Source organism: Embiotoca jacksoni, unplaced genomic scaffold (assembly GCF_022577435.1).
Source record: "Embiotoca jacksoni isolate LCO1_2020_lvr unplaced genomic scaffold, fEmbJac1.0.p SCAF_2, whole genome shotgun sequence".
Classification (NCBI taxonomy): domain Eukaryota; kingdom Metazoa; phylum Chordata; class Actinopteri; family Embiotocidae; genus Embiotoca; species Embiotoca jacksoni.
Window position 1 is genome coordinate 3,604,597 of NW_027185340.1, and position 16,514 is coordinate 3,621,110.

Here is a 16,514-nt window from a genome sequence, read left to right on the forward strand (position 1 = left end):
GGAATTAGAAAATATTGCTAACCTCTCCTCCCAACTGAACATGATACTGGGCACAGCTCAGGGTCCTGCTCTTGTACGGGTCCTTGTTTGGGGTCCCGGTCCAAAGTTGTCTGCAAATCCTACCAAAGTCATAGTAAGAAGTATTCAGCCAAATGCACTGAATGCATCAAAAGTAAGGGGATGTATTCTGGAGAAGAGAAAATACCTCAAATTGACCAAAGATAATAAAACGTTCCTGTTACAACTTGAAAATGATCTTGGTAAAACAAAAAACATCTTACATGTCATTGTGCCAGCCTTTTCACGACTGAATTCTTGACATGTCAAAGCCAGGGAAGCAAAATTATTGTCATTATGTTTTATTTATTTGGGTCAAACAGTTTTGTGTACGTTCACTCACTGACATGGTTCGCTGGGACACTTTATGGTTGTTGATTTTATTTAAATCAAAATGTCTGTTGTTAAATATGTTTATGTGCTTCTGTAATCCCACAGACATAGTTTAAAACTCCCATGATGCAATACAAATATATATATTTTTTGTAATTACCAGGAGGATTAAACTATAACAAATCATTGTTTGAAATATGCCTTTAATGAATTAAATGTTTCACAATGCAACCAATTCAAGCCACCAGCGTGTAGGAAGTCTGTTAACAATGATGAGAAAAAGGAATCACTCACCTGCAGAGGCAGACAGCTGACATGATGCCACATAGAAGCAATCCAATTGCAAGTGGGAGTGCGTATACAAAATCCTCCGATGGAATGATTTCTGCATGAAATCAGTACTGAATTACATGTAAGCAACATGCAATTGGAACTTTAAAATGTTGAATGCCTGAATGATTACCCTGCTGTTTGCCCTACCTACCTTTGGGGTTCTCAGACACGGTTAAGTTCCAGCCAATACTGTTCATGCCCACTCCAGTTAGATTACATGTATAAAGTCCTGCATCATCAGGTTGAGCACTAATGATAATGAGCTTTGTCGGTAAGTCGAGGTCTATTCTCACTCTGTCAGAGGAGAAATTAGAATAAGTCTGATTCATCTTGATGTGAAATGCCAAAACACATCTTCCTTTGCTCCAGTTGATTTGCGTTGTATCTTTCTCGGATATGTTGCAAATCAACACGACTTTTTCTCCACTGGACACCATCTCATTGTTGTAGTCTTTTCTTTCATTCTCTAAAGTTTGAAGGAAAAAAATCAAATCAAAAGAAATCATTGCTGGATAAAAGCATCAAAGGCTCAAACACAAATCTGCTCTGTACCTGCAAAGACTTGCCACATCAGTAATGGTTGAATGAGGAGCAGAACTAGTTGGTTTAGTCTGAACATCATGAGCATCAGACAGAGAAAGGTGGACTGAAACTTCACCTTCAGTTATTCATGTTTTTGCGCAGGAGGTACAGAAAAAAGGAAGTGGTTACATTGGTCACAACTTTTGTGGAAGACAAAAATAAGTAATGTTGAAACTACACATACAGCTATTAAGTTCAACATCGAATACTGGCAATTCAAGCACGCACCTTCATGAAAAGAAATATATTACAAACATTTTTCCCTGTTCATTTAGTCTCTCATTTCATAAACTAAAAATATAGATATATATACTGTACTGTATATAATGTGCATTTTATATTTTTACTGCTATTTTACTGCTATTTTATTGCTTTTCTATTGTTCTATTATTATCTTATTGCTTCTCATTTCATAAACTAAAATGCAAATGAGCAGTTTTCAAATGCAGGAAAACCACTTCTGCATTGAGCTCACAAACTTTACAGACATAGTGTGAACCAAGATTTGGACGTCACAGCGGCTCATGATGTTGCACACTTTATGGTGGTGGGGGGGGGGGGGGGGGGGGGGGGGGCTCTGTGTGTGTGAATAAGAGTGTATAATTGTGTGTGCGATAAGTGTGAGTGTGTGCGATAATGTAAGATATTCACAGTGAAACTGTGGTGACTCTGTCCTGCCGAACGACTCTCCTCTCTATACCTGCTATCTTGTCTAGAGGTTCGGGGGGGGGGGGGGGGGGGGGGGGTGACAACCCAGAGACAGACAGACCAGAGCTTCACCATCAGCTTGTACAAGTAAATTGTAGAGGAGGTGCAAGGAAAAGGAAGTGGTCCACTGCACTTCGGAAAAAAAAAAAAAAATCATTGAACATAAACTGAACTGATCAAGCCGAGCAGCAGTGACTTTGAAGGTGGAGTCAGTAATTCTAGTCCAATACACTTTTTGGCAAAGTCAGTAAATATCACCTCACGGTGATATTTTTGTTTTTACATGGACTGGCTCTGTAAATAGGAAACAAACTCAGTGGCTCATCATGACTGTATATAAGGATGGAGGAAGTGACATCTCCCCAAAATGTAATACCAAAACATGTCGATCACCCCCTGGTGGCTGGTTGCAGTATAGGGACATAAACCCCATCCCCTCCATGTTAGAGTAATGGACCAAACGAAAACAATCAAAGTACACGTCAAACGTTTCCCAAAGTTGGTTTCCGTCACTATAGGTAGTTTTTAGCTGATGAGCAATACGCTCTATCTATTGATTTTTCTGATGAGTTAGGTTTTGATAAGTTATTCAATACTATAAAATGTTGGTGTGGCATCATAGATGACAGCTGCTGTGAGTGAAGTGGTCGCAAAGACTGAGTTGGGCAGAGTATGTGGGTCACCAGTGCAAGATGGAATATTTTGGCATGAGTTTTGTACAGTTGGAAGAAGTGGAGACGCATTGTCAATCATTATATAGTGGAAAAGTATTGTGGTTCGGTCCAAACCATACAACCAAGAGAGGTTAGAAGAGATGGGTGAAAAGGGACGGCTTCTTAAAGTGGATTTGTCTGGCTGTTGAGTTCAAATATCAACAATTGTTTTCTCTAGAATGAGAGGCTGAACATTTAAATTTGACTGTGTTCCTATTTTTTCATGAGCAGGTGGGAACAGAACATATCTACGAGAACCGCCTGGAAATTGCGAGTCAACCACATGTCTGTATTCATGCTAATTACAAACCCAGAGCTCACTGATATGACATCTTATAAAAGAAAGCTTGTCGATATTTTTCTATTTATTTGTCAAATACTGTACTGTATGTAATAAAGAGCATAATCTTTGCTTTAAGCTCCGTCAAATGCCTCATAAAGTAGTAATGGTAAAAGAGTTAAGAAAAAGTTGACACCTGATTTTAGGAAGTTTCCAACTACTGAGGGAAATGTCTGGCCCACATTAAAGGCCACTGTCTGATGTTTGAATTCAATAAAAAAAAAAAAAATAAATAAAAAAAAAAGTTTTATATGGTGCCGCATATTCCATCTCTTTAAATAATAGCATCAAGACCTACAGAGAAACTTACCATTGATTGTATAAAAGAATGGACGGAGTCTCTGTCTGAAAAGTGAAGTCAATCTGGAAGTGCCTTAAAATGCAATACCACTGGGGTCCACAAGGGGCTATCTTTACAAAAAAAACCTCTGGCTCCAACAGATTCCCATTCAAATTCTCTCATGAAATACAAAGTCAATAATTTCTTTCCAAAAGTCAGAAGCTACCAAAGCAGGAGGTCCTTCAGACGGCTCCACTCCCAGCAAACCTGCCTCACAGTGAGCCTCACAGTGAGTTCAGCAGAGCTGTCACATGTTGTTGAGATAAATGTGTGAATCCTGCAGAGGGGAGCATGCACCTGAGGATCCAAAAACATGCACCTCAGGTCAGGTTACCTGGCGCCTCGCTCGTGGCAGCCTGTTGCAGCAGCTCCCCCCTGAGAGCCCCCCTGCTGTAGCGAAGAAATTTCCCCTCGGGGATTAATAGAGTGAAATAAAAAAAATTAAATAAAAAAAATTAAAATTAAAAAAGAGGAGCTCACACTGCACTGGGGATGGGTGTGTTTGTGTGGAGGGGGGGTGTCTGTGGGTGTGTGTGGGTGTGTGTCTCAAGATAAAAGAGATAAAACAGTTTCCAGTATGTTGCGACTGAAACTCATCAGTTAGGAAAGCAAAAACAGAAAACTTAAATGAAAAGGTAATGATCGGGGTGCAAAAAAAGAAACGAGCTGTATATTCAGTAGTGCTCGGATTGTATGGGAATTTTTGTAAATCTGGTGTTAACATTATATTTAACCATAAAGAGGTAATCGAGTCATTTAGTATTCAACTTCTATAATATGAAAGACAGATTATAAAAAAAAATTAGACAAAAAAGCATCATAGGACAAGATATGAAGACTTTTACTTTCTACAATCAATCTGTCTTCCTCAAGTCTAACATGCTGTATGCAGTTTGAGAGAGTCCTCTGTAAAGCTAATAAGAGGCTAGAAAGCTTTTATGCAATAGGAGTTATCTAATTCTAGTCATTCTTTCCTGTCTCTTGTTTCTATGAAACTGTCACTGTGACAGCTGACACATAAGTGACTATCTGTTCATCTCTTTTATCCATTATCCTGACTGTAGATTATATATATATATATATATATATGAAGGAGGTGACGTGTACACATTAGTACACTGAAGCTGAGGTGTTTGTAATTTTTAACTAATGTTTAATTTGACTACAATCCAAAGAAAACACAAACAGTCAGCGCAGAATTGCATCAACAAGATACAAGTTGAGTTACAAAGCAAAAAATAAATTTTGAGGTTGCAATTCAAGTCACAAAACAATTAAAAACTAAAAAAAATTATAGAAAAATCATAACATAAAAAAATGATAGAAATGTAATTCGAAAGTGGAATGGAAAAACTGCTTCCACTTTAAACAACCAACTCCCAAAGCCCACAAAGTTTTTTTTAATTAAAATGACTATTTTCAATGACCACAGATGAATGGAAAATTGGCAATCTACTGCATCTTCAATCTATACTTATCAAAGATTTCAGGTTTACAGTCAAACTACAAAGCTTTTTCAAGTGTAAATAAAGTGGGATGAATTCTACTATATTCCCCCTTATCCATAAAATAAATGCAAAAGGACCTTTTCCCTCAATACTCGATCACGATGAATCCTGTTGTTTCAAGTGATCTGGATGGACTTCAATACGATTTGGTACTGACATTCAAGTTTTCCCAAGGTTACCAGCATGTACGATTTTCAATAGTACAATGATGCTGTCGACTTCAATTGTTATCATTTTTCCATTTCCAAACATCTTAATGGGCCCCCGATTGTTTTTCTAGTGCGATTAGCAGGTTGCTATTCTTGGTTCTGATTGAATTATGTTGACCACAGTTAAGATCGATTAATTTTATGTTATGTTCATGTTTCCTAGTGAATCACTTTACTGGTCATACCAGTATAAAGTATTTAACAATGAACGTAAAATTAATTGTTTTCTTTAATTTTCTGCACTGAAATATTTCAATTATTTCAGTAATTATGGATGAATGATTCTTGAAATAATCAAATTACAGCAGAAAGTTTTCCTCCTACATGCCAAACATTGTTAATTGTGAGCAAGTTAGCACCAGCATTAATCAAATCAAATCAATTAAGATGGATACCCTCAGTACAGGATATTTCCTTCTTTCTGAGATCAGTCAGATGCAAATTAGCAGCTATTAGCAGCTATTAGCAGGTATTAGCAGTAAAAAAATGCTTTTTATTGTTTTTATTTCAATTTTTATATTGTTTGTAATACAGAACTTAATTTTAACTTTTGATCATCTTAAACACATCATCAAATAAAATTTTACATCCACAACAGAAATACAGTGACTGAAGACTAACACTCAATGGTTTGACTAACATTATTTCACACAAAAGAAATAAATAACTCAAACAAGAAATAAGGCATACGCACCAATATTAAAGAAATGTAGAACAAGAGCAAGTTATTTTTACCATCTCTTTCTGTGCATTAGACAGAGATAAAATATTTTAGCAGGCAATTTAGATTTTCAGAAGTTCAGCAGCTCCTGGCATTGAGTAGTCAATCATGCCAAATTATGTTTATATTTATATATCGTGGCATGCCGTTCAGCAGATAATTTATGATCAAGGTCAATGTAAAGTTGAGAAAAATGGATAAGGACTTGAAATACTTGAGATATATGGAGTCAAATTTGAGAAAATGGAATTAAAGTGTGGAAATATGGAACATTATTAAACATATTCAGTCAAACTAGATGACATTACAATGATAGTATCACGCAAAAGACGTATCTACACCGACCTACCGCAGCTGCATGACAAATCTGGTGGCAGCAGTCAAATGATTAAACAATATTAATCAACTTGACAGTTTGCTGCTCGTCCAAAGTAACAAACCAAACATTTTAGCCAAACAACATTTTAAAGATTATATGTAGATCGTTCACAGCTCTAACATTCACAAAAGCCGAAAGTTAAGTGCAGTGCAAGTGGAAAAGTGTTTCTAATGTTTTGCCGCATTGTTTAACAAAATATTTTAAAAAAAACTGTTTTTAAGAATAATAATACATATTGAAAGTGTTCTTATACTCTGCAGTATAAGTGTACCTCATTTACACAAGTTTTCTGTTTTATCATTTCTAAAAAATAACTTCTTGACCATTACAGGCACTTTAGTAAATATGATAATTGAGGGAATAAGTTAAAGACATCAGACTTTTCCAGGAACACATTCCTGAAACGTGCTTGTTTCTTGTGTAGTACAAGTATTTGTCAATGAAAGTCGCTGTTAAACCGATGCAGAACAATGGAGAAAAATATTATTATTTTTACAAATTGACTTCAGAAACCCAAACAATAACGGATGTAACAATAACTACACGCAATGGTTGTGTATGCAGTGAATAAATATGGTTGTGCTGTTGACTGAGTGCTGAACTGAAGCTCCTCATATCCACATTCACAGCCTCACCCAAAAGAAAGAGGCAGGCCAGCTGCAGCTGCTCTCACAACTAGTGACCGAATGCTGTCATGAACATACTTCTGAAATAAGCAATAATTAACAAAATGTAAATAGTTCAGTTATTGTATTGATACTTAAGTTATTGTGAGAAAAATGCAAAACCTTTAACTTTAACATATTAAGCTTAACAATCCCCCTTTAGGGGTTTCGCACTAATAATGAGATAAATGTAGAGATAAAGTACCCACATTACTACAGCGAGTGTAAATATGTGTTTGGGTCTTCTGATTTCTCAGAGTAACTTCCTTTCCGACATACATCATAATTCTTTGCTGCTGTCAGCAGTTAAGCTGTTGATGGAAAAATACGCACAGGAGTCAAGTACTGTTAATGCTGTTGTTGATAAAGCAGCTGCAGGCAGTTAAAGATAACAGGGAAATGACATTTCAAAAGACTTGTGGCAACTGCAGTTTTCACTTTGTTGACTACTACTCTACTTTGTTAGTAGTTTCTTCTGTTGCACAGTGCCATAGGATCATACATGCATGGTGCTTAACATTGTTTTAAATGTCAGTTCCCATACACATTGGTATTTTCGGAACACAATATGTAAATAATGAACCATTTGAACAATGGCCTTATTCTTCTGCAATAGCTGAATAGCTCCAGAACTACATACAGAGATGTCTGTAAATGTCTAGCGGCATTCACGTTTTACACTGTTCAGCCAGCTCATTCTTTCTGTCTGGTCACCCAGGCGTGATTTCAGATGAACTGTGTGGTTATTCACTTCAGTTAAATAATGCTGCATTTAGGGGAGCTCAGAAAATATTTGAGAATTTTTGTTGTTGGCGAATGTTTAATGCACTGCGCTGCCTAACACTAAGTAGTGATGTGAAGTAATGCTATAAACTGACATACATCAACTAGGGCTATTCACTAACCACGTTGTGTCAGGCCACCTGTTGGTGGTGGAGCCTGTAACTTCCAGCAGTCCAACTGTGATCCATCTTGTTGCCTCCACAGCTGACATTCCTAGGGCACATTTAATTTCAATTGAATCTGCGTTTCAGGGTATCTGCAGATTAAAAAAAAAAAAAATCACAGTTTAACTGTTAGTTAAAGTCAAGAAAAGAAGACGATGAAATGTGTTGTACTCCTGCATAAGTACAACTACAGGTGCAAATAAAATGTACCTAAAATAACTGCATTTTTTTTATTCAATTCTGACATATGACAATAGTGTGGGTTTGTGACATCACAAACGTACAGAAGTCCAAACAGCACAGTTGTTCAATATTGGCTGTGTGCCGTTTTTAGGGGCTAAGTGTTTTGACACTTTCACCGTATTTAAATAGTAACTTGACCCCCTTTATGATCAAAAAGAAATGGAAATCTGAATTGTTATGATATGGGATCATTCATTTTGAGGGTAACAAAATAAAACTATGGCACATTTGAACAAATTAACTGTTACATATATTCCTTTACCTCCCTATAGTGGTTACAAATCCTCATGTTGTTCCAGAGGTTCGGATGCATGGGGAGATGTTGGGACTCTCTCACTACGTGGGTTCTCTCTTCTCCTGCATAATGAAACACCAGTTAATATACAACAAAAGGTTTTCCTTGGATGTGAAGTATATGCTTATATATTTATCAGTAGTCGGGTATATGTGCATGCTGGGCAATTAAACTTGGTACCTCGGGAAAATTCCTTGTTTATAACTGTACCACGCAGCAACAATCGCTCCAGTGATATTCAGGAAAAGCAAAACACCAAATAGGGAGCAACAAGCAGGGCAGGATCCTGAAGGGAGAAAAGACACAAGAATGATATACAGTCAGAGGAAATACTAATATCACTAATGTCACAAACTAAACTTGTTTTTTTGGGTTTATATTTTCTTTCTCAATTTGTTTTGATAAAAAGTTCATAAGAAGTACAATTACTGACTCTGTTTTTAACACAACGTCGTGTACCCTCGCCAAACATTATTTCTGAAAACTTTTCTTGTACAGACACGTCCAGAGGGTCAAAAGTAAGACATTGATTTACTCCAAGCAGGAACAGCACTTTTCACAAGATAGGACATGCTCTAAGTTCAACGTTTAAATGAGTAGAAAAGAAAAGAAAAGAGAAACTATTACAAAATTAATTAAACAATGTCCACAAACTCTCAAATCCAGAAATGCAAAACAGGAACACATTCCAACTACGTGTATCACTTCATAATTGCATCCCTCTGCCAACCAGTCAATTTGCACTGTGCATGCATGTCTGTCCAGACGCATATAATTAATGTGATGACGACATTGAAGGAATCCTTCTACGTGTTCCTAAACGTGGCTAATAAAGCTGGTTGATAGAAGATAATGCTTCAAATATGGATGTTGCAGCAAAGAAGCTAAAAATTCTATAACACGGATGCTTCACACATATCTTAAACCTGACACCACATAATATCTATACAGTCACCACGGTTTCAAGGTGGATACCCTCGATTAGTCACCAATTCAGGATCTTACCAAATGTGATATGTGGTCACATCTACCAGTGAAGGAAAGAGAGCATCAACACACCTATTTGACAAAGTGCCTAACCAAATCAAACCCGAACTCACCTGCAACCACATGCACAAAGAGCTGACCATGTTTTCTTCCATATGGGTTTGATGCTTCACACTGGTAAAAGCCATTCAAATCAGAGGACATGCTCAGAAGCTGTAGTTTTGAACCATCTACTCTGACAGCAGACTTGGGCAAATCCTGGCCAGATCTGGAAGAGACAAACAAGGCTCAGCATGAAATGTACGAGGGTGGATCAATCAATTCAGAGACTGCTCCTGTTGTGCGTGAACGATGCGCCGTATTATTGAGAGCGAGAAACTAGTGCGTTTTCAACGTGCTGTGAGCAGGCGCATTGTCATGTTGGAGAACCCAAGTGCCATCGCGCCACAGTTCAGGTCACAGTTGAGCTCGGTGTCAACAGTCTGACTCTGCGGGACGAATTCATGGTGCATGATCCCGCGAATGTAAAAAAACAAAACAACAACTGGTTGTGCGTCTGATTGGATGCACCTTTCTCGGTTTAAACCGCGACATACCGCCCCCTCAGAAACACGAATGTCAGGGTCTCTGTTTGACAGAAATAGTATCTGTGCCCTCTGGTCATGTCCACACAGAAATCCCCGTGCTCACGAACCAGCGCTCATGAAAAAGTGTTTAACTCGTGTGCTGATTTTGATCAAGCGAGGAAATTTGTAATCTTTACTCTCTTGGGTTATTTCTTCCTCCTGCCCCGAGTATGTGACGGTGCTGTGCATCGTTCGCAAACAACAGGAGCAGTCTGAGAACTTATTGATCCAACGTTGTACAAATATTTACACTTAGAGCCCCTGCAGAAGAATGTTACATATTAAAACAGAAACACCAGCTAAGCATACAACTACATTTCCACCACATTTAGGAGCTAGAGCTGTTGATCATATCAGATTATGTTCGTGGATAGTTTGCATGTGATAACGGAAACCGTGTCTTCCTTGACTCTGCAGTGGCCTTTCATTTTAGTATATTTCCAGCCCACAATGTTTTATGTTTTGGTTCATATTCATAGAGTTCTTTTGAAACAAAGTGCAAAAAAAGCTCTAAAAAATGCATTGTTCACTGACTGTCTACAGTCAGACTGTATTACTGGCTGTAGGCAGTCAGTGAACAATGTGTTTTTTAGAGCTTTTGATCACAGAGAAGCCTTTATACCTCCTTTGACTCATTACAGCGTTGCTCGCTGTTGATTGAAATACTGATTTCATTCAACAGTTATTTCCATCTCTTTTACTTTTCACTTGTAGCTGACCAAAGTTTCCACTTTCAATATTTCTAACAACAATTGTTGACATTTTCAACATATTTAAACAAGCAAACAGTACCTACAGATAAAGGTAGTACAGAAAAAAAAGACATTTCCAGTAAACTTTTTACTTACAAACTCAAACAATGCAGGAAGTTTGCATACAAAGCAAAAATGGAAATAGCTTTCCTTTTCTGTGGCTGTATTAATTTGTATTGTGTCCAATTAACAAAATGCTTCCAAATTTTTGTTAAAAAGGGGTAAATTTTAAAGACATGACAAAACCTATAGCAATCCTTTGAGCCAGTGAATTCTCAGCCGTTCATTCCTTCAAGTCAAAAGGCTTTAAGCTTGAAATATTCATATTTACAATCTCAGAAGTGGTTTGAAAACATTGAGTTGACTTAAAGTTTTGAAAACTTGCACATTTACTTTCAAATTAATGGTAAACGACCGTTTGATTCCACACCCTTATATGTTGGTGTGGAAGCTTGTTCAAGGTCTGTTCCTGCTGCACACATTTTCGGAGGAAGTATTATTTACTTGGTTGACCTACTTTTTTCAAAATTCCCCTTCACCACCATTATAACTCTTGTTTGTGTGATGTGTTGATTTGTGTCACATGTAGTTCTTTAGCCATCATTACAAATTCTCTCTCAGGGCTTTTCATCAGACCAACAACTACGTTCTCTACATATTACAACTATAATCCACAAATGCTTCTGAGAACACACAACTTAAACACAAAGAATATCAATCTTATTTATTTAGTTAACGGCAAAACTGTACAACACTGTACAAACCTTGAGAGAATGACAAATAGTGCCTTGATATAAACGATAAGAATAATCTTAGTTTGTTCAGCGTTTTAAAACTGTTATTTAAACTACTTTACCTGCTCCAGGAAACAGTTGCGTTTGGGTTGGCTTCTGTCATGCATTCAAATGAATCTTTAGAAATTTCAACAACATTCACTTCCATGGGAGAGACTACGAAAAAGTAAGACAGTGAGCTGTGTTAATTCTGTAACACAAAAATAACAATGATATCAAAATAATATTTCACTTGAATGTTCGGATTCTGTGATTTATATTGGTTATTTAGGTATTGTTAATTCGTTTAAAGGTCATCTTGGAGCAAACTTGGAAAACAGCACATTGCATGTTCAGAATAACATATTTAGGAGCTTTTCAAAAGAACATATCAATCTCTGTATACAGATATAAGTCACATGTTTACAGTAAATTAGCTGCCTCTCAAATTAAGGTCAAGGTGATGCATCACACAGCAGTTTTTTGATATCTACAAACAAAGTGCTGAAACTGAAGCTGTGATTATTCCATGGTAGACCTGTGGGCAATGCCACTGCCTCAGCATTAAAACTGTCTCATGGAAAACTCAGGAAAAACAACAATTATATATAATACAGCGGGCCGGCACGGGAATTCCAAGAGAAACAGAACACCAGTTATCTGTTGAGACAGGTCGTATGCACTCACTCACTCACTCACTCAAAACAGCCTGATGCTTTGTGTCTTATTACACAGGGTTTTAGAAAAAGATATAGTGATCCATGCTGGCATAGTAATTCCAGTTTCAGCTCATTGTCAAGTTGATGAAAGCAGTCGGAGTCAACTTCTGTTTCAGGAAATTATGCACTATCATGGTGGAGAGACACAATAGATGAGAACATTTTAGATACTGATAATTGTCACACAAATAATTGCAATAAATTATTTTATCATCTTTTTCTGTTCATTTGATGCCACTGTTAGAGTAAAAGTTCAATCCTATAAATAATACACTTTATGAAGGAGAAGAGTTTTGAGGTTTTTTTTTCTGTTTTTGTTAAAGAAGGGGACTTTCATCCAGACTCTTTCCGCCTCTGCCACATTCCAGAGCGAATATCTGCTAAAGTATGAGGACACAGCTTCAGTTGTGTTTTAGTTTAAGAGAAACTGTGAGCTTATCATTCTGCCTTTTGTCCCCAGTTTACATGTCCTCAATTAGTCTTGACCCAAGCCTTACTTGTTTTGTCCTCAGACAACAAAGGCATTTCTCAACATTTTTGTGGAAGCATAATGTGAAGCAACAAAACCAGCTGACAAGTACAGCAGATAATATTGCAATCCTACAGACAAAGAACCCCAATGATTCGGGTCACACTACAATTGTTTCAAATATATGGCTATGACGCATTTCACATTTGTAAATGTCTGAACACTCTGTACTTCCGTTTTAACTGCTGGTATTAAACCTCTTTTACAACTAAATAGAATTTGAAGAGTCTTAACGAAGGAGGACAGTGACAGTGAGTTACTTGGCCCACTCCATTTTTAGTAGTGATGAAACGGCAAACTCTCTTTATAACAAGATCATTTTTTCATTAAATTATTCAACTATTTTTGTCTCATGGCTCAGTAATATTTAAAGATTTTCCAGGAATATCTTGTTTTTGCTGACCCTCAGTAGTAGTACCTAGCTATTGAGAATACTTCTGTTAGTCTGTGTATCTCTTCAAAAAGTAATGACAATGAACAAAATAATTTAAACATTACGAAATTGACAATGCTGCAAGTAAACATGAATGCTGAACTACATGAACAACTGATAGAGAAACATATTGGTGTACTCACAGTAGACCTGGATGGTGAAGGACAGGCTTTCGTTTGTGGACAGAGCTGAACTGGAGACGACACAGTGGACCACATGATGGTTGATTTCTTTGGTGGGGACTCCGAACAGCGAGCTGACTGTGGTAGTTGTACCGTTGGCATGCTCGGTGGAGTTGCTTGTTTCTCTCACTTTTTCTGCCAGAGAACCAGTGAGCCACCTCACGTCTACAGAAGGCCTCGAGGCGGCAGCCGTGCAGGTGGCAAGGGAAACCTCTTCATTACCCAAAGTGGGACGATCATCCTTCAGGCTTGTGAGTGGAGGCACTATAAGAGTTATCGTATACAAAGAAGTCAACATTCAAGCAAGAAGGTAAAAGCCACACTAATTTTCTCCCTCAGACACATACAAACATAACATCCAGACCATGTTAAGGTTTCATCATACCAATCAGGTTTAGCACTATCTCCGTTTTGTGAACTCCACTGGGGAACAAAGTGAAGAGGCAGGTGTAGGTGCCTTCATCCATCAGAGTAACATTGGATAACTGAAGAGATCCATTTCTGTCATTCAAATTCCCAATAAATGTAAATCTTTTATCAATCCCATTGTAGAACTTTGGTTGTTTTTGTGGTCGGATAGTCATGAAATTGTCATTGAGAGGTTTTTGTCTGGTCTTCCTCTGCCAGGAAATCTGCGTGAGATCCTCCACGGTGTCAATGAGTTTGCAGGGTAAGATGGCATACTGTCCTTGCACCACGGTCGTACTTCCACCAATCACCTGGAGAGCTGTAAAGTGAATAAAACTTGATCAGGCTATCAGGTTACAATTCAAAAAGCAGAAACAAAATTAAAACTGCAAGCAGTGATGTACGGGCCCTCAGCAATCCGGCGCCCCGCCTCCCCGAAGCCGTCTCCCCGACGTGCAGCGCGCCAGGGACCGCTTATACCCGCTTAAAGTTGCTATTTTTGTCTCGTTTCCTGTCTCCAGCAGGGGGAGCTGGTGAGACGTTTGGCCACGCCCACTCATAAAACACATCAGATGTATGGTCTCACCAGGCCGGATGTATGTCACACACAAATGGCTCGAGAGCGCCCCCTAAAGAGATGCCCCGGCGGCCACATTTACCCAAATTCACGAAATCCGGTGGACACGTGTATCACACCTGGACGCACAAAAAAGTTACATTGCACCGTTAGGTCGACTGGACAGGAAGTCCACCATTTTGAATTTAGTCGCCATTTTGGGCGATTCTGACACGTTGTACTTTGTGGAACTCCTCCGAGGGATTTTGTCCAGCTGACTTGAATTTAGGTTCTCTGGATAGAAAACATGTTTGGGATTAAAAGTTGTATAAATAATTTGTTTTCATCGATGGGTGTGCCCGTAGCGTGGCGGCCATTTGGAGCGTCTCGCCATGAAACTACGAGTTGCTTTAAATCTTATGGACATGGACCGACCTTCTCCAAACATCACAGGTATGATAACAGCCCCGCCCTGAAGACACCTGTGTGGTAATATTCGCTCATAGTCATAGCGCCCCCTGGTGGACACTGGAAATTACACTTTTCATACTTTCACATTCTACGTCGAGCTGGTTGATCACATGAACCTAAAGTCGGGTCACAATAACCTAAACATGTAGTTAATGATATATTGAGACATTCATTCGACTTTGTCAATGGGCATCGCCATGACGATGCAGCAAAGTTTGATGTCTCGCCGTGATGCAGGAAGCTTATGTTTAAGGTCAAATGATGCTTGAAACCTCACGAAACGTGTCACATACATCTGGCGTGGTGAGACCATACATCTGTGTTTGGTGAGTGGGCGTGGCCAAACGGCTCGCCAGCTCTCCTGCTGGAGACAGGAAACCAGACAAAAATAGCAACTTTAAGTGGGGACATGTGGTCCCTCGCCCGCTGCACGTCGGGGAGACGGCTTCTGGGAGGCGGGGCGCCGGAGTGCTGAGGGCCCGTACATCAATGCTTGCAGTTTTAATTAACATTAAAATCAACTGTCGGTTTTATTGTGACATCTTAAATCATTTTACATTTTCGTTGGGTCTACTGAAATGAAAACTTATAAGAATAATTTTTGCTTTAATGAGACTTAAAAACAATTTATTAAAATTATATTACGGTAACTTTTTGTCAAGGGCCTTAAGCCAAAACAGTTGTTACCCTCGTAACCTTTTTATTTCCTTATTTTATGAGATTGTACGTCATCTCTGCTACGATGGATCCAGGCTACAGAACATCTGCTCACCATGATACTGATGGGGAGTGTTTGTTGTCGTGGTAATAGCTACATTCGTATTGAAATCAAACTAGAAACAGTTCAAATGTTTGCACGCAACACGTACATGTGTACTTCCGTTATGTTATGGACAAAACAATGTTGTTTTAAATCCGTCTCGATAGAATACATTTGGATCGTATCCTGAAAGTTATTGACCTACAAACAGGGAAGAGTCAGCGACGAAAATGGAAAACATGAGTCATACCTTCGACATCTGAGTTCAGGAGGAGAACTGACATCAACATCAGCAGTCTGCACATCCGGGAGAAACGATGCAGCGACAATTTGATCCGGTAGCAAACCATGAAGTAAACAAAGAAAATATCCTCCTTCCATTCGGGGGGTTTTCATGCGGAGACAACCGCACTGGTGACGTGGACGAGGTGGAGCTACATCCACTTAGGTACAGCTTGAATCTGAGTGGTCTTCAAACAAATACTGTGAGAGGAAAGCAGAAGCTGATTGGACTTCTCTATTTTTTGTTGTTGTTGTTGTTGTTTTGGTGAGATACTGTATCATTTTAATATTTATAGAATAAAACCACGTGCGAAGTCCAGAGGGGGAAAAAAGAAATCACTATTTAGTGGAGCTGTTAATAATACAAAATGTCTGAAATGTGACCTTGACACACTGTTGTTTGTAAGAAAGTAGCTTCACAGGAAAATACTCAGGAAAAGTAGAAGTACCTGGAAATTGTACTTAAGTACAACACTCAAGTTGCCTACAGTTCGTGTACTCGGTTACTTCCTGACTAAAACTGTCCCAGGTGCCTTACTAAACTAATTGGCTATAATACCTCCAAACTGAGTTTGTTTATGCATGATTATGCTGCTTAATTAACACTTAGCAGTTTTTATAGTAAGAGGAAATCCTTCACCCATTTTAGCCAAACAAATTCTA

At 38.4% G+C, this 16,514-nt stretch overlaps 1 protein-coding gene across 1 annotated transcript; it reads right to left on the reverse strand.

The window, feature by feature from the left end:
* Positions 1 to 4,538: 4,538 nt before the first annotated feature.
* On the reverse strand, positions 4,539 to 15,993 carry LOC138200963 (nectin-3-like protein). The gene is made up of 8 exons (XM_069154007.1): positions 15,820 to 15,993; positions 13,760 to 14,101; positions 13,336 to 13,638; positions 11,595 to 11,688; positions 9,474 to 9,628; positions 8,554 to 8,659; positions 8,341 to 8,435; positions 4,539 to 7,927 (listed from the first exon to the last, which is right to left on the reverse strand). Exons 1-7 carry the CDS (start codon positions 15,917 to 15,919, stop codon positions 8,354 to 8,356), a joined length of 1,182 nt encoding a protein of 393 aa, XP_069010108.1. The 5' UTR covers positions 15,920 to 15,993; the 3' UTR covers positions 4,539 to 7,927; positions 8,341 to 8,353.
* Positions 15,994 to 16,514: the final 521 nt, after the last annotated feature.

Bases quoted from the DNA above. Each gene is read 5' to 3' on its own strand.
- LOC138200963 (XM_069154007.1), bottom strand. From the start codon at position 15,919: ATGGTTTGCTACCGGATCAAATTGTCGCTGCATCGTTTCTCCCGGATG. The intron at 14,102-15,819 runs GTATGACTCATG...TTCACTTTACAG, and splicing joins CCTGAACTCAGATGTCGAAG to CTCTCCAGGTGATTGGTGGA. The intron at 13,639-13,759 runs GTATGATGAAAC...TAACTCTTATAG, and splicing joins GATAGTGCTAAACCTGATTG to TGCCTCCACTCACAAGCCTG.